Source organism: Saccopteryx leptura, chromosome 4, assembly GCF_036850995.1.
Source record: "Saccopteryx leptura isolate mSacLep1 chromosome 4, mSacLep1_pri_phased_curated, whole genome shotgun sequence".
NCBI lineage: Eukaryota > Metazoa > Chordata > Mammalia > Chiroptera > Emballonuridae > Saccopteryx > Saccopteryx leptura.
Genome location: NC_089506.1, coordinates 74607152 through 74633421, shown reverse-complemented (window position 1 = coordinate 74633421; position 26270 = coordinate 74607152). Strand labels below are relative to the sequence as shown.

Here is a 26270-nt window from a genome sequence, read left to right as displayed (position 1 = left end):
ATTTTCATACATACTGGAGCTATAAATTTCTTCGATACTACAACTTCAAGAATCACTAGGGGGTAAAAACTTTCCAGCCCTACCAACATGCTCTTTCAAAGTGCCATGATTAGGTTTCTGAGCAACTTGAAAATCACTCGAAGCTCCTCAGAGAAATGTGTAATTCAGTTAACCTATAAATGCCATATTCTTTCTAGAAATTTAAGAATGACAGAACAACCACTGCCGTTACATTTTCCTAATAACAGAGTTCTTCATCTTCTTCATACAGGTAGTAGATGTACTGACTTTAAAAAGTCTCAGATTAAGGACAGCATTTCATTAAAGAACAAAACCCTTAACTGTTAAAAAATTACCTGTCTTTCTTCTGTAAATGCTAGAACCAGCCCCTGAAACTTCCACATTCCTCGAGACCCAGAGCAGATCTGCTTTCGGAGATCATGGAGGGACCCGGGAAAAGTGTGTTCGCTCAGCAGCTTCCCCTCAGATGCAGGCAAGCTCACGCTAAGACCAGTGTTTATCTTGTTTCAGCACAAATCACTGAAATCTCTCATGCCTGGTTGCTAACTCACTAATCTTACACCTGATTAGCTCAGCCAATATTTGTTCACGGCCATGGTGGAGCTGATAACGGGCGGTAAGAAGGAAATTAAAACACTCCGATGACAATGAGATTTTCATGGCTTCCACTCACATAACCAAAAAAATCATCCTCTAAACATCCTACACTGACACCTTTATTATTCTTGTTTTTCTCAGATCAACTAATTTTTAAATGTAAAAGCCAGTTTAATTATGGATAGTAAATTGAACCAGAGGAACAAATGCAAATGTGTTCCATGTTCTAAAATTTCTCAGATACCTGAGATAACTCCCACAGTGTCTAAGACCTCAAAAATAAACAAGCAAAGAGAAGACTGTTGCATTTACACCTTGTTTTCTTTCTGGGGAACTCAAACCAGAAACCTATCTCTTACTAGGTGGTAATTGGTATGCTGCAGCCTCTTCCCAGGACTAAATGTTCTCCATCCACCACTAAAAACCAACGAGGGTAGAGGTGGAAGGAGGAAAAAGAAAAGTGGCAAAGCAGAGCTAAATCTTCCCCAAAATACCTGCAGCATTTTCAAAGTTGAGAGAACCACCTTATGCAAATTGCCTGGCTGCCAAGTGCACCCCCAAATGACCATAAATAAAACCTTAATTACATTAATTAGCACAATTTCTTTCTGCAGAGCATCTCATTATTTGGGTGCTGTGTCTCAGCCTTGAAGCCTTATTCACCCTCGTTGGCTCCTCCCCATCACAGATATCCCACTTCCTCACTGCTTCTAACACTGCTCTTGGCGTGCCTCAGTGTGTCCTTGACTCCCTACTTCTCCAGGACGGCCTCCCACTGTCTGAAAACAAATGTCGCCTGTTGCTACTCTCTGGCTTGGGCAGAGCATGGGTAGTAACGTACATGCAACAACTATGGAACATAACCTTATCATTAGTGGCTGGCGGAGCACCTGATTTCTCATTAATTTTACCCAGTTACTGACATGTAAGGTGATTTTTTTTTTTTCTGAAGCTGGAAACGGGGAGAGACAGTCAGACAGACTCCCGCATGCGCCCAACCGGGATCCACCCGGCACGCCCACCAGGGGGCGATGCTCTGCCCACCAGGGGGCGATGCTCTGCCCCTCCGGGGCGTCACTCTGCCGCGACCAGAGCCACTCTAGCGCCTGGGGCAGAGGCCAAGGAGCCATCCCCAGCGCCCGGGCCATCTTTGCTCCAATGGAGCCTTGGCTGCGGGAGGAGAAGAGAGAGACAGAGAGGAAGGGGGGGGTGGAGAAGCAAATGGGTGCTTCTCCTATGTGCCCTGGCCAGGAATCGAACCCGGGTCCCCCGCACGCCAGGCCAACGCTCTACCGCTGAGCCAACCAGCCAGGGCCTAAGGTGATATTTTTAACTGCTTTTTTAGTGACAGATGTTCTAATAACCATCAATCAAACCCCCAAGCATTGGTAACTGCTAATACGCCTGCAATATTGCCAGTACGCCTGCAGGCAGACATAGCGTCCTATCACTACAGAAAGAACACCTGTCATAACAATCTGACCAGCAGTGGCGTCAAGAAGCAAGAGTCACGATGGCAGCTGGGACATCATGATGAGACTGTGCTGTGCCTACTCCTATGGGTCTCCCTGTTTCCTAAGCTTAAATGAACTGAAATGGGTTCCTAGAGTTATAATCAAAACCCCTGTACAGGAAGGGGCCTTGCACCCCTTACGCACTGGTTCTCCCAATCCAGGCTGCACATTAGTGTCAAGATGGCTACGTCGCAGTTACCATTCCTTAAATAGATTCCCGGGTCTCATCCTGGAGATGTTGATTCAACATACCTGGGGAGGCCCGAGAATCTAATAAACATGTATACTTTTAAAGTCCCCACAAGACTCTTATGTGCTCTCAGGTTAAAAACACCTGCATATCCCACTCCCCACCCTGCTGGAATTCTGACTTCAGTGGCCCCAATGTTCATGAAAAATGCTGCCAATGTCCTAGAAATCGTAATTACTGATAAAGGATGCCATCTCTCACAAGTAGCTTTGGTCAAAAACAGAAAAAGTGTGCAAATCACTGCTAACACCCAGCCCACTTATTTCACAAATGAAAACTCTTCTCCCTTGCTCCTTCAACCAGCCTTCCTCATATCTGTAAACAGCATGAAATGCACCCATTAGTTTAAAAAAAATCTGCAAACCCGGGAGTTATTCTTATCATCTCCACAAATGGCCTTCCTTCCCTAACTCATCTCTTGCTTTTGTCTACAAGTACAGAACATTCAACTCAACCCTCACAAACTGAAAAGGCCAACAGGTAGGTGGGACAGGATTGTTCCCACCAGAGTTCAGGAGCGGTTCTCCCAAATCCTTCAAGAGCACTGCCCTCATTGTGTCAGTGCCGTCCTCACTCTGACAGTGAATTAACTGTAACAGTTCTAGGCTTTACGTCTATACGCAACAACCAACGAGACAACGTTCTCAGGAGCCCCAACCAAATTTCTCTCCTCTTGCATCGGCAAATACTGAGACTCATTGCCTGGATCGCCAGGTACCTTAAAAACCAGCTTGTGCCTGGATTCCTGGATGAGTCAAGGGCATTTCCCCCCTGGAGCTGGGAATGGGCCAGCACTCCTGTCGCATATGGGCTGAGTGGCAGAAGGAGACATCACTTTAAGAAAAATTTAAGATTTTATTAGGAAAAGAGTTGGAGAATGTATCAACTGCTCAACACAATATTGAGTAAGTTTTCTTTTTTTACTCGCTCACAGCCCTTCTCACAGTTTGAAACTGGGTCTTTGTGCAAATGTAGCTAGCATTTCAGAGCTCTTCTTATATGGCACTGTGCTAAATGCTTTATATAAATGGGTTCCCTTAAACCTCAGGAATAATTCTATCATCCCCATATTATAAATGAGGAGGGCAATGTACAGAAAGGTGCAGCTGGCCCAGGGCCATGGAGCCCACAGCTGGTAGAGCTTTGAGTCCCAACCATCAGACTCCATAGCCTAGGCACTCAACTACTACACTATGTGTTACTTTTTCCTTAGTTTTTTCTCACTCCTCTACAAAACTGTAAGATATATGAATCATGGGATACATTTAGTTTATATACCATTTCATATCAATATCCAATATAGTACCAAGCATATGGAAAACATCCAATTCATCTAATATTTGACCAATTAACAGATGGTGGGAGGAGTAAGTGAATGAATGAATGAATGAATGAATGAGGTGATAAAAGAACTTGGAAAACCATTAATCCAGATTCACAGATTTTTCATTTTATGAAAGAATGGGGTCGACATCTTCAATTTCCTATGTCTGTATCTCTAACTGGGGGTCTGTTATCTCCGCTCCACATGGTCAGACCTGCATAATCAGTAATAATTGGTCTTTTCTCCTTTGCAAAGCTACCAAACAGCAAATGAAGACTCAAGTAAGAGTCAGTCACTTCTTTTCAGACAGATCATAAATGAACATGTTCAAAACACAGAAAGATATGAGTTAAGGTTGAGAAGTTTTTGCATTTACCCTATCTGCATTTGACAAATGAATACTTTGTTCATTGAGAGTAAGAACCCAAAACTGTAAATACTGTATACACATATAAAGCCCTTTGCTGCATCAGGCACTGAGGAAATTTATCAAACATTTTTTAAATAAACAATTTTCAGTCAGTAAACTAAACAGTTCAGAGTCTCCACTTGATTTACAGAGATCTAAGTATAAAAGAGTTTGTGGTAATTCTCTTTCATGGTGGCAGAAGGGCTTTTAAAAATAAATCATGTGGAAAATGTAAGTAGATAAGAAGAGAAAATTACAATGTATACATATGTCAGTTCCCACTGTCAAAGTCCAGAATTAATTCTGCTCTCAGAAGAAAAATCACAGCAAAATCATAGCAAACAAGATTGCCAGAGAAGTTATTAATTGATACAATCACATACATGTACACAAAAGCTATTAACCTGTTTCCTCAGGATAATATAAACAAGGTAACAAAGTCAATGCTAACAAATATCAACTTCCATGCTCGATATGGACATTACAGCCTGTCTCTGCAGAAGTGACTCCTGACTTTATCCGCCAGTCCAGGAGCAAAAGAAAACAACCTTCTGTAAATGGGCAAGCATGTTATGAAACTATTTACATGTCTGCCTTTTGCCTGAAAAAGAGCTACATTTGCCATTTTGAACAAAGAACCATCAGCAATATCTGTTTTCAAGCCAAGCTTATTAATAGAAATGTTTTCAAAGATCATTTTAATCATTAATAAAGGACAATGACAAAAACAGAGAGGCTCAATTAGAAAACACATGCTGCTTCATCAATGAAACAAAAGGTAATCGCCTACCTTGTGGAAGGGACTGAACGCTGAGGGAACGTGGAGATGCTGGTCAGTAGACAAATTATACCTGAAGGCAATGAAGGAATGAGAGAAAATGCCCTTTTCTGAAGGGGAAAGGAAGAAGCAGGGGTCTGTATTTATAAAGGTAAATGATTGTGGTACTTTTAAATTTTTCCTAGAAATATAAAGTCACCTCTCTTCATGTGTATATTCTTTCAAACCAAGCCTCAAAGCCATGGGAGTATTGTACTGCAGAATGTGAATACCACCTTACTTGCAGCTTCTTGGTTCATGTCCCTGTGGCTACTGAGAACTGTAATAAACCTACGAACTGCTCTTGTTCTAAACAACTGATAAAATGAATACAAGGGTAGTAATTACTCTGTCACAAGGACATACTGTTAAAGCAAACAAAGAAACCTGGAATACAAATCCTACATATTACCATTGGTCATGAGTTCACTGTGGACATTAGTCACAGTTTTCTTCTTTCCCATCCCTGGTCTCATCCTAATGGATCTCCTCTCCATTCATTCATTTCCCTTTTTGATAAAAAAATAATAATATTTGAGACACCTCTTGAGTCTTCCCTGCTCTTTAGGATAAGGCTTAAAATTCAGGGTCTAAGAAAATAGTCAATTTTAGACTCTGGAGTAAAAACTTACAGAATCCATTCAAAGCACCATGTAATAGCCTTCCAAATGAGATTTTTCCACTGAAAAGCCACAACAACTGAGCTGAACTGAAAAATAATCCAATTATTGCAAGGGCACATTCACAACGCCACTCTTGCTGACCATCTTCCAGATGCCTGAAAGCTCAATTCTCGTGATTCAACAAAAAGGCCCGAGTCTTCTGCTCTGGTGTTGACAGCAATAGGAAATTTCCTGTTTTGATGGGGGGAGAAAAGTACAAACTTTTTCCAGGAACTACATGACTTAGTTTAAAAAATGCCTGTGCTATAATCACATTTAATATTACATGCAGTACTTTGTCTCTGAAATTATACACATCTATAACAAAAAATAACAATATTGTACAAACAATACAACAAACACTTGTTAAAGTTAATGATAACGAACGGCAACAAATGTGGGAACATATGCACATCCTCGCCAGTAAACTTTAAACTCTGTCGTGGATTTAAATTCTTTGAGGGGAGGGCCCAATTCTTCCTCGAGTTCATTTGACTTTGCTCAGATGAATCCCTGCTATAAAACAAGGTCCTGGGCATACAACTGTGAACAGGTCTCTCCCCTATGGAGCTTTATATTCTAGGAGTGGTGACAGTAAACTCAAAAAGTGTTAAAATTTTAATTGTAAATGTTAAAGGGACAACAGAAATAGGAGTAAAGGACTGAGAGAGAAGTGCAGAACTGAGATCTCTACCTCATTTATTAGACAGAGGGTCACTGGAGGCCAAGCTGAAAAAGTGACATTTGTGAATTAAGCAAAGAACAGAAATATGAGAAAATGATCTAGCAGAGACCAGGAGCCACGCACGCAAAGGCTTTGAAGCAGTCTAGGAGCTCAGCCTGTGTAAGGCTGGCTAAAAGGGAGAGCAAGCTGGAGAGAACAGTCTGAGACAAGACTGGAGATTCTAAACTGGGCGAGTCACACAGGATCAGATGAGAAGGAACTTGCCCATTACTTTGAATGTAAAGGAAACCTGATCTGCTCTGACTTTGGCAACAACCGCTCCTGCTGCTCCAGAGGAGAAGGGACTGAGAGGAGGACAAGAGGCAGCTGGGGGACTCCGCTGTGAGGAGTCTAACAGTCCCAGCAAGTGATGGTGAGAGTGAGACCAGGTGGCGGCCCTGCTGATGGAAAGATATGGATAAATTAAAACTAAGTTTTGGAGGCAGAATCAACGTGACTTCCCTCCGGGACCATAACTGGGAAGTGAAAAGCAGGACTCAAATATAATTCCTAGGTTTCCTGAATCAGCAACTACTTATTCAAGTGCAGGTGTTAGGTAAACATTTAGATGGGGGGGGGGGCGGGGCTGAAGCTCAGAGGAGAGGATGAAGCTATAGCCATAAATCTGAGGGCCAGCAATAAAAATTTACCAAGTGGGTTTTAGAAAGGGCATGGGTTTTGGAAACCCGGATCTTCTACTTGCTAATCTGTGTCCTTAGGAAAATTACATATTTAGCTTTCCCACCTACAACATGATATTAAAAAAACCTATTTTTAATAGGATTGTCTAGAGCAGAGACCAATAAACTTTTTTTCTGTAAAGGGCCAGATAATAAGGATTTTGGACTTGGTAGCCATAGGGTCTGCATCAAAAATAGTCACTGCTACCACTGTAGCATGAGAACAGCCACAGACAATATGCAAACAGCTGAGTGGGCTTGTGTTCATATAAAACTATATTTGGAATCTAATGAACACAATAAACTGAGGAACAAAATATAAACAGAGGCAGGGTCATCGGGAACAGAGGGACAGCTGTCAGAGGGAAGGGGGAAGAAGGGATGGGACCAAGGAAGCTGTAGGGATTAGCTGAAATCATATATACATAACAGGTATATACAGACAACAGGGTAGCAATAGCCAGAGGGAAAGGGGGGTGGAGGTGTGGGGGACAAGTGCGGGAATTGAGGGTGGGGAGAAACTTTGCATGGGGCATGGGGGGACACGATGCAGGGTACAGAGGGTGTTATATTGAGTTGGATACTTGAAACCATGTCAACACAATAAATTAAAACTAATATTTTTAAACTGTATTTACAAAAATAAAGGCCACAGTTTGCAAACCCCTGGTCTAGAACAGCAGTTGTCAAAGTGTGGTCATAGACCAGCAGCACCAGTAACACCTGGGGATTGTTAGAAATGCAAACTCTGGACCTCATCCCAGACTTAATGAATCAGAAACTCTGGGAGCGGTATGGTTGTCCAGCAATCTGTATTGTAAAAAACGCCCTAGGTGAGGCATGCTAAAGTTTGAGACTCCCCCCATCAAAAAAATAAAATATATATTTACATCTTAGAGCTATTATTACTGTTCATGCATACCTATTATTATTATTATTATTATTATTATTATTAACCTGGCTCCTGGAAATTTACAGTATAATTCCTAAAGATAGAATCAAACACTGGATAATTGTGGTGGGTCAAACAAAAGAGAGATAAGAAACTCTGTTAAACTGTGCAGTGTGTTTACGTAAAAATACTTGAGAAATTAAATGACAGTGAACTTCACCAATCTAACAAATGGTGAAGCTGAACTCTGGTCTATCTTTATGTAATAGTGTCCTTACGAATGACAGGAAAGTGAAGGATGAGAGTCCATCTGTAACCTTTTCAACTACTTTAGTTTAGAATAAAAAAAATGAGACCCTGGCCGGTTGGCTCAGTGGTAGAGAGTCGGCCTGGCATGCAGAAGTCCCGGGTTCGATTCCCGGCCAGGGCACACAGGAGAAGCGCCCATCTGCTTCTCCACCCATCCCCCTCTCCTTCCTCTCTGTCTCTCTCTTCTCCTCCCGCAGCGAGGCTCCATTGGAGCAAGGATGGCCCGGGCGCTGGGGATGGCTCCTTGGCCTCTGCCCCAGGCGCTAGAGTGGCTCTGGTCAAGACAGAGCGACGCCCCCTGGTGGGCAGAGCTTCGCCCCTGGTGGGCGTGCCGGGTGGATCCCGGTCAGGCGCATGCGGGAGTCTGTCTGTCTATCCCTGTTTCCAGCTTAGGAAAAAAAAAAAAAATGTTTAGGCTTTGTATTTAAAGAATAGGTACAATCATGCATCTGAATATATTTTACTGAATCATAACGTATATAAATATTGCAAAGTATTACAATTTTACTGTGATATAAAAGTATATCATTATATAGCATAAAGTATAAAATGATTAAAATATACAAATAATGCATCTTACCATCATCATACAACATATACAATAAAGCAAGGGACATTGGGATCAAGTTGTATAATCTTAATTACCTTGGGTGAAGGAAAAAGAATATGTAAATTTTAAGGTTAGATAAAGCCCAATGACCTGGTGAGCTGATGTATGGTTTTGCAGGCATTCAAGTAAAAATAAGTGGTTCCAAAAACGGGGGAGGGGAAGACACCACAGTAATATCAGCATGCTCAACTATGCTATATATAGCATCCAGTGCAATAGTCATGTGTTTGGAAAATGACATCTTGCACCACATTGAATTTAGGTTGTTAGTAAATATGTTATTGGTTATATACTTGTGTTTGTGGGTATTTTGTAAATTGCTTTTGGTTTTAGAGTTGCTTAAAATCTATAGCTACGCATATATGAAGTTTATATCTACATTTTTGTGAACATACTTAAATAAAGTAACAGTAAAATAATTACAGTATGTTAACAACTTAATTTACCTTTTAAAGGGTTCTGAAGCCCTCACAGATTGGCTCAGTGGCATAGCATTGGCCGAGCGTGTGGAAGTCCGGGGTTCGATTATGGGTCAGGGCACATAGGAGAAGCAACCATCTGCTTCTTCACCCCACTCTTTCCCCCTTTTCTCTCTCATTCTCTCTCTCTCTTCCACTCCCGAAGCCATGGCTTCAAAGTTTCAAGCAAATTGGCCCCAAGTGCTAAGGATGGCACACTGGCCCTGCCTTAGGCCCTAAAATAGCTCAGTTGCCAAGCAAAAGAGCAGCAGCCCCAGATGGTCAGAGCCTTTCCCAGTTGGGGGCTTGCCAAGTGGATCCTAGTCAGGGGACATGCAGGAGTCTGTCTCTCTGCCTCCCCACCTCTCACTAAATAAATAAATAAATAGGGTTTTGAACAACCATAAAAGTTTAGACTGTCAGATGTTATTAATATGTCCCTGATACTCTATGACTAGATGGCAGAAAGGGAAAAAATGTAGGATTAAAATTTTGGTTGGTTTAGTTTCAGATAATCTTGACAGAAGTTTTTGCAGTCCCATCAAAAGCCTATTGAAGTTATTATTATTTAAATTACTGATCTATTCCAAGTTTTATTTCTTATAAGAAGCTGAGATGGAAAGAGGATTTCCAAGTAATGGGATGTTCCTGACTAAATACACAACCTAAATTTGCTGCTCGAGTTCTTGAATTTGTAAATGCCCTTAACCAGTTAAAGAGTCTTTACTTTGGAACTGTTGTAGATTTTTACACACGTTTCTTAAATACTCAAATTTAGAGCCCTAGAACATTGTGCTATCCATATTATATAATTTGTTAGTAATTTATCAATTTGAATTCTAAGTCAAACAGTGCTTCTGTTTGAGCAAATCAAGTACCTCACAATTGCATCATCACACACATTTTCATATTAGGTCGTATAATCTGAAGAAACACATTTATGGCTTGAGTCTTTAACAAACCAATAAACAAATCTGTTTTCAGGCCCTAGATGGTTCCAAGCTTTTTCAATTCACCTCTTGCGCTGGTTTTAGCCATTTAATTCTCATTAGCTGGGCAGCCCAAAAGTTATTCTTCTGTTTACCTGGAATTAAACTAATGGTCTTCCTGCTTGGTTCTGCAAATATTTCTCCCCCGTAGGTATCTAGCAGCATGTTCTTCAAGCCTGTTGGGATAATCCATTATTCTGTGCTGGACAGCCGGACTCTGCTGCTCACCTGAAGGCCACCTAATGCCTGTTGCCTAATCCTTTAAATATTGTGCAGTCTGCTTGAATAAATTTCTTCCCAGTTACTAAATCTGGTCTTTCCTATTCTGAGAGATGGACTGCTGCTGCCCCTTCCTGTTGGCTCCTTGCAAGGTTGTTAACCGCTGCATACTGCTTTTATTTTAGTTTTCATGTGGATTTTGTAAAGGCCTGTTGGGCATGAGCAGAGCCTTGTGGTGGCAGTGGGTACAACCCCTCTATATTCATCCATAATTCTCTTATCCAATTGAAGCAGGTTCAGATCTCTGTCTAGTTTTTATTGGCAATATTAAAGCAATATTAAAATGGGTGGCGTTATATTCTATTTTCTGACCGCCCTTTATATTTTGACTTGCCCCATTGAGCCTACAGCTTTTCCAGTGGTCTCGGAAAAGGCAACTGGTTAGCTTCACCAGCCTAACAAATCAAGTAGGTTTTTACTTCCCGTTAAAAGAAAAGGGCATACTGGCATAACTATATTCAAGTACACGTTCAGCATTAATTATCATTTGACAAAATTCACAGGCACATTTAACTGTGGAGAATTTCAATATAAATGTAAAAAATATATAAATACTCACTTATACATGGAATATAAAATACATGCTCTCACTTATATATATATGAAATCCATAAATATCCAACTTTTTTTCTGTGTGTGTGACAGAGACAGAGAGAGGGACAGACAGGAAGGGACAGAGATGAGAAGCATCAAGTCTTCATTGTGGCTTCTTAGTTGTTCATTGATTACTTTCTCATATGTACCTTGAATGGGGGGGGCTACAACAAAGCAAGTGACCCCTTGCTCAAGCCATCAACCTTGGGCTTAAGCCAGGGACCATGGGGTCGTGTCTATGATCCCACACTCAAGCCAGTGACCCCATGCTCAAGCTAGTGAGCCCATGCTCAAGCTGGTGACCTCGAGGTTTCGAACCTGGGCCCTCTGAATCCCAGTCTGATGGCTCTATCCACTGTGCCACCACCTGGTCAGGCCAAGATATCCAACTCTTAAATGCAGAGTAGAATAGTGGTTGCCAGGGGCTGATGGAGGGGAGAAATGGGTTATGTTGGTCACAGGGTACCAGCTTCCAGTTATTCAGGATAAAGGAGTGCTGAAGATCTAATGCACAGAGAGCACGGTGACTATAATTAATAATACTACATTGTATACTTGAAATTTCCTAAAAGAGAAGATCGTAAGTTGTCTCACCACAAGAATAAAAATGATTTCCAGCTCAATCCCTGGTCAGGGCACATACAGGAAAGATCAATGCTTCTGTCTCTGCCTCTGTCTCTCTCTCTCCCTTCTTCTCTCTCTCTAAAAGCATAAATAAATAAATATTTTTTAAATGATAATCATGTGAGGTGGTTGTTGGGAAAACAGCTGTGTTAGACTTGCTCGCTAGTGTACTGGCTTGATTAGTATGTGAGCATGGGGAAGGGTCCTGTGTATAGCATATGTGAGGCTATGGGTGCTTGCACTCAGGGGAGATTGCAGATGGTGGATTGCAAATTGCCTGTCTGCCTGCCACTCTGAGGGGCTATCATTTTGCTGTTTGTTTGCATGAGAAGTGGTTTCCCTGCCTGTCGGCTCGTCCACCATTGTGATATTGTATTAAATGGTAATGGCCCAACGCTTTCCGGCTCCACAATTTCTCTACTGTCTGCTCGAATCCAAAGTGGACCTGCCTGGCTTCGGCCACCAGCATTACATCTGGCATAGTGGACAGGATTCAGATCAGATCCACATGGAGCTGCTGACAGCCTTGAAGAGTGGGGTAGAGGCATGGTTGTTGTTCTCCAGCATATGGCTCCCCATGGCTGTCCTTTTGGGGGCCGTGGGCTGGGTGTTTTTTATAGCCCTGTGAGAGAAAACCGAGAGCTCTGTGTGAGTAGTTGCACAACATCAAGAGCTCCAGGGTGAGCTGCAGACTGAGCAGCAACAATGGCATGAGTTGGAATGGTCATTAGAGGAAGAGTTGCAGATCCGAGAACCGCAGGTCAGGTTGCAGGCTGAGAACCAGCAAGGAAGTGAACTGGAGCGAGCACTGGAGCGGGAGGGTGACCATCTTCAAGAGCTGCAGTGTGAGATGAAGGCTAAGCACCAGCAGCGCCTGGAACTGGAACAATCTCTGGAGAAGGAATTACAGGTTGCAAGTTGCAGTTTTCCCTGGAAGCTAAACGTTGCAGCAACAGGTGTTGGAGAAACAACTACAGCAGTGGTAGTCAACCTGGTCCCTACTGCCCACTAGTGGACATTCTAGCTTTCATGGTGGGCGGTAGCTGAGCAACCAAAGTATAAATAAAAAGATAGATTTAACTATAGCAAGTTGTTTTATAAAGATTTATTCTGCCCAACTTAGAGAAAATCTGACATAAAGTACTTAGTAAGTAATTATTATTATATGCTTTAACTTGCTGTAACTCTGGTTTATAAATTTTATAAAGTAAAGTTACTTCCCTACTTTACAAATCACCATTACTGTGGAACCGGTGGGCGGTTAGAAAATTTTACTACTAACAGATACAAAAGTGGGCGGTAGGTATAAAAAAGTTGACTACCCCTGAACTATAGGTTCAAGAGCTCAAGTCTCAGCTTCAGGCCAAGAGCCGGCAACCATAAGAGCCAAAGCGGACATGGAAGACAGAGCTGCATTCATGCCAGCAAAGTGGCTATGAGTCAGCAGGAGCAGGTGTTTACAACTCCTCCTCTTCCGAGAATGAGGAGGTCCAGGCTGAAGCTGCCGTCCACCAACTCAGAGCCCGACCAGTAGTTGCCAAGTAAAAACCCAGCAGCCAAGAGTCCCTCAGGGGCAACCACAGCCCCTTCCCCAGGTAGTGGAGCCCTGTGGTCTGGCCCTACACCCAGGCAGAGCTGATGGAGTTGGAGGTGCAATTCAGGCAGAAACCCACTGAGCCCCTGGCAGCCTGGTTGCTGCAGTTGTGGGACATAGGGGGATGGTATCATACTCTCTGGAACATCGAGAAATTGGCTGCCATTACCATGCATTCCTCCTTGAGGCAGCATCTTCAGAACTGCCATGACAACCCTGGAAACCACACCCTATTAGAATGGGTGATGGCTGTCATTCATTCAGTCTGGCAGAATGCTGGAGACTTGCTGGGGGCAGTGAGTCGGTGGCAGTGCTATAGTGAACTGCCTTGGGTCCTTCAGGAATTAGGTATGAAGAATTCTGCTTTCAACACGATGTCCTGTGAGCCAGACAAAAAAGTATTTGTAGCAGGGATGAGAGATCTCATTCTCTGCAGCTCCCCATCAGCCCTTTTTGAGTCACTAGTGGCTATCCTGGGCCCCTATGTGAGACAATGCAGTTACACAAATGGTAGCAGATTTGCAGGAGCTGGAGGCAGCATGGAATCATAGAACTGTGAAGGCTGCTGCCCATGCTGCCCCCACGACTAATGAGGGAAATGGGCCTGTAAAGGTTACTGAAACACAGATGTGGGTAGATTTGACTGCGGCTGGGACAGATAGAGAGAAATTAGATGGCAAGTCTAATAAATTTCTTTTGGAGCTTTGGCAGCAGCTTAAACCAGAACAGAGGTTCCAGCGACTGAACCAAATGGCCCCAGCAGCTACCAATAAAATGGTTGGTGCACAGGAGGCACAGTTACAAGATTATATGATGGAGACATCTGAGGGAGAGAAGGACCCCCAGAATCCGTTATCCTAGCTTGAATAGGGGGAAGGCTGAGGAACCTGTTCAACAGGGACAGGCAGGGGTCTGAAGAGCCCATGTGGAACTGGCAATCCACTGGTCCCCTTCTAATGTGTAGCAGGTGTTGGCCTTAGAAGACAATGGTGCTTTTTTGCAGCAGCAGCAGCAACAGCTAAGAGAACTGTCAAGGTGGCACAGGACTTGAATGTGTTTGACCCTGCCAAGCCCTATAAGCTTGCTGAGGGGTTTGGATGGAGCTTGTGGCAACAGACAGAGAGCTTATGAAAAGGCACTGAGGTCCATTAATAAAGAGCTATATGGCTAATTGCCTTTAGGACATTTACCTTGGTGATTTGCACAGACAGCTGGGCTGTCTATCATGGACTAATCATTGAGTGCTGTAATGGTCTCTTGGACTGTGACCAGAGGGCAGCACCAGCTCCTCTGATGAATGGACATGCCATTTATGGACAGTTCTACAAGAGACCTTGATGGGGTGACACAGCACGTGTGAAGGCCATCCTGCACCAGGAAGTTGTTCCCATCCAGTTGCAGAGATGCACCAAGAACACAGCCCTGGACTACACAGGCATCCCACCTACTGAAGGGTAAGGGGCTAGAGGTGGGCCTCCAGTTGATGCCCTGGGCAAAGTGCTCACAGAGACACTGTGAAGGGCACCTTTGTAATTATTGTAATTACTGTGTAACTTGTGCTACTGCTGTAATCTCTGTTTATGTAATACCTCACTTCTTGCATAGGGACCATTGCAGAAATACCTGTCACGTAGATTGTGGAGTGAGCAACCCTAAAGGGATGGAATGTTAGGAAAATGGCTGTGTTAGGCTTGCTCGCTTGTATACTGGCTGCAAACACTTTGCTTGATTAGTGCATGAGCACATGGAAGGGCCCCCGTGTGTATAACCTATGGAAGGCTATGGGTGCTTGCACTGAGGGGAGATTGTAAATGGTGGATTGTGGACTGCCTGTCTGCCTGACACCGTGAGAGGCCACCATCTTGCTGTTTGATAGCCTGAGCAGTGGTTCCCACCTGCCTGTTTGCTCGTCCACCGTTGCGAGACTCTATTAAACAGGAATAGCCCAGTGCTTTCCGGCTCTGCAGTTTCTCTACCATCTGCCCAAATCCAATGCGGACCGGCCTGGCCTTGGTCACCAGCATTACCATGATGAATATGTTAATAAGCTTGATTGACTGCAGTAGTCATTTCATTTGATACATATATCAAAACAGTACAACTTAAAGTATATACAACTCTTGTTAATTATGCCTCAATAAAGCTGGAAAAAATAAAATGAAACTGCTCTATTAAAAAAAGAGTGGGAAAAACTGATAGCATAAAAGTTCATAACACTAACAATTAAAAACACTTTTCAACAACTGCATTCTAGAGCAGCATATAAGAGAACAGGGTTTAGAACCTGCCTGCCTGGACTGCAATCTGCGTCCATGACTACAAGCCTGTTTTCCTGGAGAGATAGGTTAGCTTTTCCATACCACTTTTGTCACCTATAAAATGGGGGGGGAAACGTAAATACTTTACATGGCTGCTATGAAGATGGAATGTGATAATCAAAAAAATACACTAAGGCAGTGGTCCCCAACCCCCAGGCCGCGGACTGGTACTGGTCCATGGGCCATTTGGTACCAGTCCGCAGAGAAAGAATAAATAACTTACATTATTTCCGTTTTATTTATATTTAAGTCTGAACGATGTTTTATTTTTTAAAAATGACCAGATTCCCTCTGTTACATCCATCTAAGACTCACTCTTGATGCTTGTCTTGGTCATGTGATACATTTATCTGTCCCACCCTAAAGGCTGGTCCGTGAAAATATTTTCTGACATTAAACCGGTCTGTGGCCCAAAAAAGGTTGGGGACCACTGCACTAAGGGCAGTGCCATCACCCAGCAGGAGCTCAACAAACGTTAACTTTAACGCAGGGGTCCCCAAACTATGGCCTGCGGGCTGCATGTGCCCCCCTGAGGCCATTTATCCAGCCCCCACCACACTTTTGGAAGGGGCACCTCTTTCATTGGTGGTCAGCGATGCAAAGCGCAGCATCGCTCACCTACAGTACTACTTCCGGTGACACGGGCGCACACATCACAGCTCCGGAAGCACGTCATATCACTTGTTACGGCTAGCAGTGACAAATATGGCACCGGACATTGACTATCTCATTAGCCAAAAGCAGGCCCATAGTTCCCATTGAAATACTGGTCAGTTTGTTGATTTAAATTTACTTGTTCTTTATTTTAAACATTGTATTTGTTCCCGTTTGGTTTTTTTACTTTAAAATAAGATATGTGCAGTGTGCATAGGGATTTGTTCATAGTTTTTTTTATAGTTCAGCCCTCCAACAGTCTGAGGGACAGTGAACTGGCCCCCTGTGTAAAAAGTTTGGGGACCCCTGCTTTAAAGAAATGCTTAAAAAAACCTTCCTGAATAGACATACTATGGTGTGTACTATCACATTATAGCCTTAGAGTAAAAAGCCAATGGCATCCTTAGTTGATGCTCCCTAATGAGTTATTCAATTTGTATTAATATTTTATGTAGATCATATTTAAAGCACAGTCCTTTCCCTGGTCACTTTGCTTGATTAGTGCGTGAGCACCTGGCAGAGGCATGTGTGCATAGCCTGTATAAGGCTATGGTTGCTTGTGCTAGAGATAGATGGGGAATTTGTGGATGGCGGATTGCCTGCCCACTACTGTGAGGGGCCATTTTTGCTGTTTGTGTACTGGAAAAGCGGTTTCCCCTGCCTGTGTGCTTGTCCGCCATTGTGAGACTTTATTAAACGAATGGCCCAACCCTTTCCAGCTCTGCAGTTTCTCTACCATCTGCCCAAATCCAATGTGAACCTGCCTGGCCTCAGCCACCAGAATTATATCTGGCGTAGTGGGCAGGATTCGGAGCAGATGAGTATGGAGCCACAGCCACCCTTAATGGGTAGGGTAGAGGACTGGTTGTTGTTATGGCTCCCCATGGCCGTCCTTTTGGGGACTGTGGACTGGCTGGTTTTTACAGGCCTACGAGAGGAAACCGAGAGCTCTATGTGAGAGGTGGCCTGAGGTCAAGAGCTCCAGAGTGAGTTGTGGACCCAGCAGCAGCAATGGCTTAAACTGGAGCAAGCACTGAAGGAGGCCAAATGGGTTTATGAGTTGCAGTTTGCCCTGGAGGTTGAATGTTGGCAGTGGCAGTTGTTGGAGGAACAACTTCAGGTTCAGCTTCAGGCCGAGAGCTGGCACCCATAGGAGCTGAAGATGGAGCTGTGCCAGCAGAGTGGCTCTGAGTCGGCGGGAGCAGTTGTTTCCAGCACCTTTTCTGAGGATGAGGAGGCTCAGGCTGAAGCTGCCATCTGCACACTCATAGTTTGACCAATGGTCATCCAGAATGTAAAAACCCAGCAGCAAAGAGTACCTACCAAGCCCCTGGTAGGCTTGCTGCAATTATGGGGCATTGGGGTGGATGGCATCATGCTCTCCGGAGCAGAGGAGGAGAGGCTGGCCACTGTTGCTATGTGCTCCTCCTTGGGGCAGCGTCTTCAGAGCTGCCATGATGGCAGGGATGAGGGGCGAGGCCTGAGGTTCTATGTGAACCTAGTTGCCTATAATGGATCTTTACCTTGGTGATCAGCACAGACAGCTGGGCTATCTATCATGGACTGACTCTTGGACTGCAATCAGAGGGGGGCACCAGCTCCCTTGATGGATGGACATGCTACTTTTGGACAGTATGAGAGACCCTGATGGGGGGGGGGGGCGGCAGCTTCAGTGGAGGCCCTCCTGCACCGGGAAGCTGTTCTCACCCAGTTGCAGAGACGCACCAAGGACACTCTATGGTTTCAATGGACATGGCCCTGAGCTGTACAGGCTACCCATTGTAGTTGGGGGGCCTGTACAGCTCAGGGCCACCTACGATGGGGGGCCTTGTTGGCACCATGGAGTGGGAAATTGGAGGTAGGCCTCCAGTTGACTACCTGGGCAGAGTGCTCAGGGAGACATTGTGAAGGGTACCTTTGTAATTGTCATTTTCGGTATGTATGTAATGTACCTATTGTGAGGCGAGCAACCCTAAAGGGGTGGAATGTGGAACAGCTGTGTTAGGCTTGCTTACTGGTTTACCAGCTGAAAGCACTTTGCTTGATTAGTGCGTGAGCATCTGGCAGAGGCATGTGTGCATAGCCTGTATAAGGCTATGGGTGCTTCTGCTCGAAAGAGATTGGGGATTTGTGGGTGGCAGATTGCCTGCCCGCCAGTGTGAGGGGCCATTTTTGTTGTTTGTTTGCCTGAGAGGCGGTTTTCCCTGCCTGTGTGCTTATCCGCCATTTTGAGACTTAATAAAACAGAATGGCCTAAAGCTTTTCAGCTCCACAATTTCTGTCTGGCTTCAGCCACCAGCATTACAATTACTAAATTAAATTATAATTAATCTGTCCCTCATTTTACAAGGGGGCTACATCTAAGTAACTGCATGTTGACTTGACTCAAAAATGCTAACATGGCCCAGATGAAACAAAACAAAGGCCCTGCAATTAAAGAAAAGAAAATGAGAGAGAGAGAGAGAGAGAGAGAGAGGAAGGAAGGAAGGAAGGAAGGAAGGAAGGAAGGAAGGAAGGAAGGAAGGAAGGAAGGAAGGAAGGAAGGAAGGAAAAGAGAATTGTTGCAGTAATTATTCAAAGTGGCCATCATCTTATTTACCAGTGTCAAATCTGTTTCTTTTTGCTTGATTTTCTTGATAGCCAGTATACCAAATATGCTGAATGCTGTTATTTCTCTAGATGCAAATAAATCTTCATTTTTTGCAAAAACTTATCAGAACATTAGGATATATCCCAAAATTGCTTATTTCCTTTGCAGAACTAAAAATTTTTGCTTGAAAGGTAAAGTTTTCTCTCAACATCATCTTAGACCCTGATAGTCGTATGATATCTGACCAAATAATGCCTATCAAGGGAAGAAGATATGCAAAGCTATTAAGCTAGAAAATGAAGAGTTTCATAAAAATCTCCTGTGGTTAGATATCATTCCTCCTCATACTCAGCTTGAATTTTCAAATCTGAGAACAATGTTGGGCAAACAAGTGTGTTAGGCTTGCTCACCCATACTTTGCCTGATTGGTGCATGAGCACAGGGCAGCACCTTGTCTATAGTCTATGTAAGGCTGCACAAGCTTGCCCTCAGGGCTGCAAATTATAGATTTGCGGATTGCCTGCCACCATTGGAAGGGGATTTTTTTTCTTTTGCTATTGTTTGAGGGGAAGCAGTTTTGCTCTGCCTGCTAGCTCGTTCACCTTTGTGAGACTCTAATAAACGGAATGGCTCACCATTTTCCGGCTCCACAGTTCCTTTACCATCTGCCCAAATCCAATATGAACCAGCATGGTGACAACCACTGGCCTTACAATTGTAAAGATAACCAGAAGGAATACAGTGGTCACAGAACCAACTAACCACCTGAACAAAATCGCTGAGAGCCATAGTGCTCAAACTTGTGGCTCCCAGACCGGTAGTCTAAGCATAATCAAGGAACTTGTTAGCATCAGAAACTGATGCAATCTGTTTTAACAAGCCCTCTCGGTGATTCTGACACATAATCAAGTCTGAGAACCTCCGGCTTATGATAAACAAGTCCTGATACTGAACAGCCTTAATCTTCATTACAACTCTCCTTCTCCACTGGGAAGCTCTGGGCACACAGTTTTACCTTCCCCCAGATAGCACTGCCAAGATTCTCCCATGGAGATAGAGCACAGTCCTCCACCTCAGATCAGGAGGAAGGGAGAGAACATAAAAGTAACATAGCCAACATGAGGGGAGAGAGGGCTACCTGTCCAAAATAGCAAAAGACTCAGTAAGCAGAACAAGAACTGTGAAAATCTCCACATTTCTATTTCTCTACTTACCTGACTAGTATATTCACTAAACTATTGACCATCAATTATGAAGAACCAAAAAATGACCTTGTTGAAACAGATCAATAAAAATTAATTCATAAAGTGTTAACCTGAATGAAGCTCAGAAAAGATGTCCTTGCAAACTTCAAAAAATAACATAAAACAATTTCTGCTTTTTAATAGGGAAACTGAGATAATGCTATACAGCCTCTTTCTAAAAGGATATAAAGAGAAATATTTGAAAAATTTTAATGACTCATCCTAGATCTTAGGTAGATAATCAAATATTCTTGGATCCCTACAACTGAATTTATGCCAGTGGGATGTTTTTTAAGTAAATAGAGTTAAACACTTTTACTAGTTCAAATACCAAGTCTGACTGAAATGTGCTAAGGTTGACATTTCTCTTGTGCAAGACTACACAGGCTTGAGTAAATGGGAACCAATCTGTGTTGGCATATATTTGACTTGAAACTGGTTGGTTTGCTCCCAACCCCCACCTGTCTTTGCACTTGGGAAACCACTCTGTATTAGACTATTAGGGTTGAGCACTCTTCTTAAGTTGACTCTGACCCTACAGGAAGGTCTGGAGCCAGAGGACACATCACTATGGCAACTCCCCCAAAACAGATCCAAGCTACGAACAGTGCTTATATCTCTGAGGTCGCATATAGGTCCACCTCCAAAAAGATGTGCAAATAGATATTCTGCAAAACATTATCATTTTATATATAGAAACCACTATTTTCTATGTTCATCTCAGTAGCTCAGCAGGAATAAAAATTGCCACTTAACTACAGCCCCCATATATCCCGGCTTGCGCTAAGATCTAACTTTGTACTTGTTATGCTTGTGTAATTATTAATGGCGCCCTTTTTCCCCTGAAAACTGTCCCGGATTAAACAGTAAATTATACAGTCATGCCACAAACAGGTCCATTTCAGAAAAAGGACAAGAACAAGGGACAAACCAGAGGCACGTTTATTTGAGGATGTTTCCAGACCTACTGCTCTGGGCTACCTTCCACACTTCATTCAGTGACTGTGGAAAACACTTGTGACTTTCTTAACCATGATCTTAAAAGTACAACTAAATAATAATTCTCCTCTTCAAATGTAGAACTCAGAGACAAAGCAAACAGCAGGTCTTTTTCCTTCTGATTTCAAGAGTGCCCAGAACCACCCAGAGCCTACCCTGTATGAGGCATACTGATGGATAGTAATAATGTGGTGAATTCATCCCTCTAACAAGTGCTGAAGAATCATCACTTATGGGAGTTTTACTTAATACATGCTTCCTCAAAAATATTTCTAATGTTCTCTCTTATAAGAGCCATTTCAGGTGTATTCAGATACTCAAAAGGAAACATGGTAACAGCACACAATGTCTGATGACTACACTTGTCCATCCAACAAATATTAATGCCAAAGAGTGAAAGTGGCAGTCTGCAGATCTCTGAAGCCAACCTTCAGATTTGTTTTCTTTGGCCCAGAAGGATTTTTAAATATTTAAGATATTTGCTAATACTATAAAATGTGGAGTGATTCATAAAAAATTCTGATTTCCACTTTCCCTTGGGAAATCAGCTCTGGCAACACTGGGCTTGTATCTTGTTAGTGCAATTTCTAACTGGAGCAGAACAGCACCTTAAGACACCCACTGTCTAGTCCTCCACTGTCCTCCCTCAACCCTCTTCCCAGGCATTTGATTTGTAACCCCTGATTTAGCGCTAGATATAATCTTTAGAGGGACAACATCTGGCCTTTCTCAAATTAACAAACAGAAATCCATAATCTTTATTTTTTATTAAATTTATTGGGGTGATATTAATTAACATTATATAGATTTCAAGTGTAGATTTCTATAATACATGATTGGTATATTACATTGTGTGTCCACGACCCAAAGTCAAATTTTCTGTCACCATATATTTGACCTCCTCCTTCTTTACTTTCCCTCCAACCCCTTCCGCCTGGTAAAAACCATACTGTTGTCTGTACGTATGAGTTTCAGTTATGTATCACACATAGGAGTGAAATCAGATGGGTCTTAGCTTTTTCTGACTGCCTTATTTCACACAGCATGATATTCTCAAGGTCCATCAGGTTGTCACAAATGGCAGCATTTCATCTTTTCTTATGGCTAAAACACAAGAGAAGTAAAGGCAAAAATAAACAAACGGGGCCCTGGCCAGGCAGCTCAGTTGGTTAGAATGTCACCGTATATGCCAGGGTTCAATCTCTGGTCAGGGCACATTTAAGAATCAATCAAAGAATGCATAATAAGTGGAACAATAAATTGATGTTTCTCTCTCTCTCCCTCTACCCCTCCCTCTCTCCCTCTAAACTCAAAAATTTTTTTAAATGAATGAATGGGACAATATCAAACTAAAAAGCTTCTGTACAGCAAAAGAAACCAACAATAAAACAAAAGGTAATTAATGAAAGATTATATTTGCAAACAACTCCAACAAGGGGTTAATTTCAAAAATATATAAAAAACTCATACAACTCAACATAAAACAAACAATCCAATTAAAAATGGGGAGAGAACCTGAACAGACCCTTCTCCCAAGAAAACATGCAAATGGCCAATTGATATATGTAAAGATGCTTAACTTTACTAACTATTAGAGAATGCAAATCAAAACTACAATGAGATACCACCTCACACCTGTTAGATTGCCTGTTATCAACAGGACAAGCAATAACAAGTGATGGAGAGGCTGTGGAGAAAAAGGAACCCTCATTCACTGCTGGTGGGAATGTAAAATGGTGCAGCCACTATGGAAAACAGTATGGAAGCTCCTCAAAAACTAAGAACAGAGTTGCCATATGACCCAGCAATCACTCTTCTGGATTCTAACCGAAAAACAAAAACATTTATTCACAAAGATATATGCATCCCTATGGTTCATTGCAACGCGATTCTTAGTGGCCTAGACATGGGAACAACTAAACGGTTCTTCCATAGATGACTGGATAAAGATATATATAATATATATATATTACATAAATATATATATTATATAAAGTATATATATTATATATATACACGCACACACACACTAAGGAATGCATATCTTTAGATCAAAGACTCAACTGGGAAATGGGAATAAACAGGAAGTTATGTTTTTTCTTTTTTAAATCAAAAAGCCATGTTATTTCCACTGCTCCTACAGAATCAAAAGAAGGAAATAAGCCTAAGCACATTATTATTTGTAAAGTAATAACACATTCAGCCTTTAACACCTAAATACACATTCAAGGTAAATAAAAGGGGATGTTTTTAATGGACCTACCAATGAATCCAGGAGTTATTCAACAGCTACTGTTGATAATTCAAGGTGCCATGACCCATAAATAAACTTTGACCATCAATGAAATTAGCAATGATGTGTCATGTATCAGATCAGAATAATTTTAATATAAACCACCAAGAATCACAAAAAGTTCTTGAAAGTCCTGGAAAGCTGCAATTTCCTCCTCCTTGCTGACAGAATCAAAGATGACGAAAACTCTCAGAAAGAAAGAGCATGCTGAACTCCAATTCACAACACTGATGAGAAATAAAGATAAGTTTTGAACAAATAAGCATAAATAAAATTTATTTTAATCATGTTTAGGATCTTAAAATAACTCTTAATAAGGTATTTTACAATATATATAACTGTAGTCACATAAGTTAAAATTGCTCTCTTCACATTAGGCGGTTCTGTTAAGATATTAAACTATTACAAAGTGACTGGTGAAATACAAGACGATGAATGAGCTTTTATTTTTTTCAATTTAGCCTCAGGCCTTTTGTGAGAATCTACTGGACAAACAGAAAGTCTTTCAATTACAGATAATATAATAATGAATTTTTAAAAATTAAAGTCTTATTTATAGGATTTTTTTTTCTCATCTGTCAATTTACCACATACCAGAGGAACAGCCACAAGGTGCTACTTAGACTTTACTTATTTGTTTATTTATATTTAGAGAACACTTTTTCCAAAGGATCCAAAGTACTATGCAAACATTAAGTAATTACCTCTAGAATAGCATTTTGGGTTTTTGATATAGTAAAGACTCTTCACCCATTTTTTAACGCCTGTTTTCAAAGACACAATAACTATGGTAAAGGTATATTTAGCTTCCTCTCACCGCTAGATAAAGAACCACGCCAGTTTTTAAGGAAGTAAAATGTACTGTTTGGTAACAGACACTTCGATTTAGTAAACTCTGGAGAAGTAATATTAGAAAACAGATTTCGACCTGTTCTGTGACACTGATTTTTTTAATCGCCCAAATAGGTATTGATTCTGTCTCTAATCAGCGTATAAAAAACATTTTTAACAAAAATCTTTCTACTCAACATCTAAACGCAGATTTTTGTATTTTGCTGAGAATCTGATAACTTAAGTAAACTTTTCTTAATTCCCGCTTCGAAAGAGCCTCCCAGACCGACACCTGCAGGTGCTGCTGTGACTAGGATGCGATCATCCAAATGGGTTAAAGGGCAGAACTCCACCCAGACCGAGAGGAACGCGGGGCCTCTAGAAACCCAACTCTCTCCCTCTTTCGCTCTTCAACACAACATATGCGCAGAGGCCAGGCATGCCACCCCCAGTCACACCCAAACACAGCGATCCTCCCAGGACGCGTGCTGCTCCCGGCATCCTTCCAGGGCGCACCCGTTCCTCCACCGTCCCGGGACCACTGTCTGTCTGCCTCCCTGTCCCCTGCTCCCGCGTGTGGTCAGATCCCGCCAGCCCATTCCCGCCTCGCCCCCGAACGCTCGCTTCCCCACTCAGGGTCTGGGGAGCAGGACCTGCCAGCGCTCAAAGGCGCCACGTGGAGAGCGCGCGCCAGCAGCCGGACCACAGTCGGTTCTCCCCGTAAGGTCCCAGCGCCCCAGCCTGCTACACTCCCCAGGTGCGGCTGGACCCTCCCCCACGCCCTCGAGCCGCCGCCTTGCCTGATTGGGGTCCGTGGCGCGGAAAACGTGGCAGGCCATCTGCGACTCGGGGTCGTCGGGCTGCGCCTTGATCAGGTAGGCAAAGTAGGTGAGGTCGTGGCTGTTGTGGATAAAGCGCGAGATGTGCTGTGCCTTGTGCTCGAAGATGAACACCGCGGTGCTGGGCTGCGCGGCCGCGGGGCCGGAGCCCCCCGGTGCCCCGGATCCTGGCGCGGGGACGCAGCGTAGAAAGGGCGCGCTGAGCACCAGGAGCACCTCGCGGGCCGCCGGCGCCCCGCAGCCGCCCGCCTCGGGCTTCTGGCTGCGCCGGCGGATCTCGGCCATGAGCCAGGGCAACATGGGCAGCGTGGTCCTGCGGTCCAGGCATGACCCCCCCACGTACCACAGCCGGAACCTCTTGTCGCCCGGTTTCCCCGGGCCGGGCTGTGCAGAGGCAGCCGGCTCGGGCTCCAAGGGGTGCGGGAACGGCTCGTCTTGGATGCAGCTGAGGGGCTCCATAACTCGAGCCTCACGAGGGCACCGAAGCGGCGGAAGAGGCGCGCCGCGCCCAAACTCCTGCACCGAAGGCGCCGCCGCAACTGTGCCAACTGCCTGACCAGGACCCCGCGCCGCCCCGAACTCCGCGCTTCAGTGGCCCTGCCCCATGCGGCACTTTCCCGGGCGCGGCGCGGCGCGCAGGCTCCAGCGGCGGGCACCCGGGAGCGCCGGGCAGCTGCACTGGCAGGAGAGGGCGGCTTCAATCGTCACCCTCCTTCCTCGGGCTCGCGCCTGGGGGCCGACTCCCCCCTTCCTCCGCCGGCTCTCCTCGGCAAGACACCGAGGGCCGAGGGCCGCCGGGGGCCGCCTGCTCCAGCGCTGCAGAGCCGCTGCGGCCGCTGCGCTCGCCCCGGCGGGCACTGGGAGGCAGGGCAGGGAGCAGGCTGGGGGCGGGAGGGGACGGCTGGGGGCGGAGCTGACTCCTACCAGGGTGACCGGCTGTCACCTGGAAGGTTGGGGCCGCCGGCCTTCGACTCGGGCAACCTTCGGAAAAGGCCTGCGAGAACTGTTCGAATGGAAAATAACAAAAACAAAACGTGGCCTCGTGGGGGCCGCTCCTCCTCTTGTCGCCACAGCCCAGTTCACTGCTCCTCCTCCAACTGTTCCCGTCCCTCCCTCGCTCCTTCCTTCCTTCCAAGCTGCGTCTTTAATCGGGCT

The 26270-nt window shown here is 43.9% G+C and overlaps 1 protein-coding gene across 2 annotated transcripts in view; it reads right to left on the bottom strand.

Annotated features, from left to right (window-relative positions):
• Positions 1-25706, bottom strand: part of TBC1D4 (TBC1 domain family member 4) — a 233442-nt gene extending 207736 nt beyond the window's left edge. For both annotated transcript variants that reach the window (XM_066380771.1, XM_066380772.1), the window contains exon 1: positions 25077-25706. In XM_066380771.1, coding sequence (XP_066236868.1) covers positions 25077-25574 — 498 coding nt within the window. In that variant the 5' untranslated portion in view covers positions 25575-25706. The remainder of the gene's footprint in view (positions 1-25076) is intronic.
• Between the last annotated feature and the right edge of the window lie 564 nt (positions 25707-26270).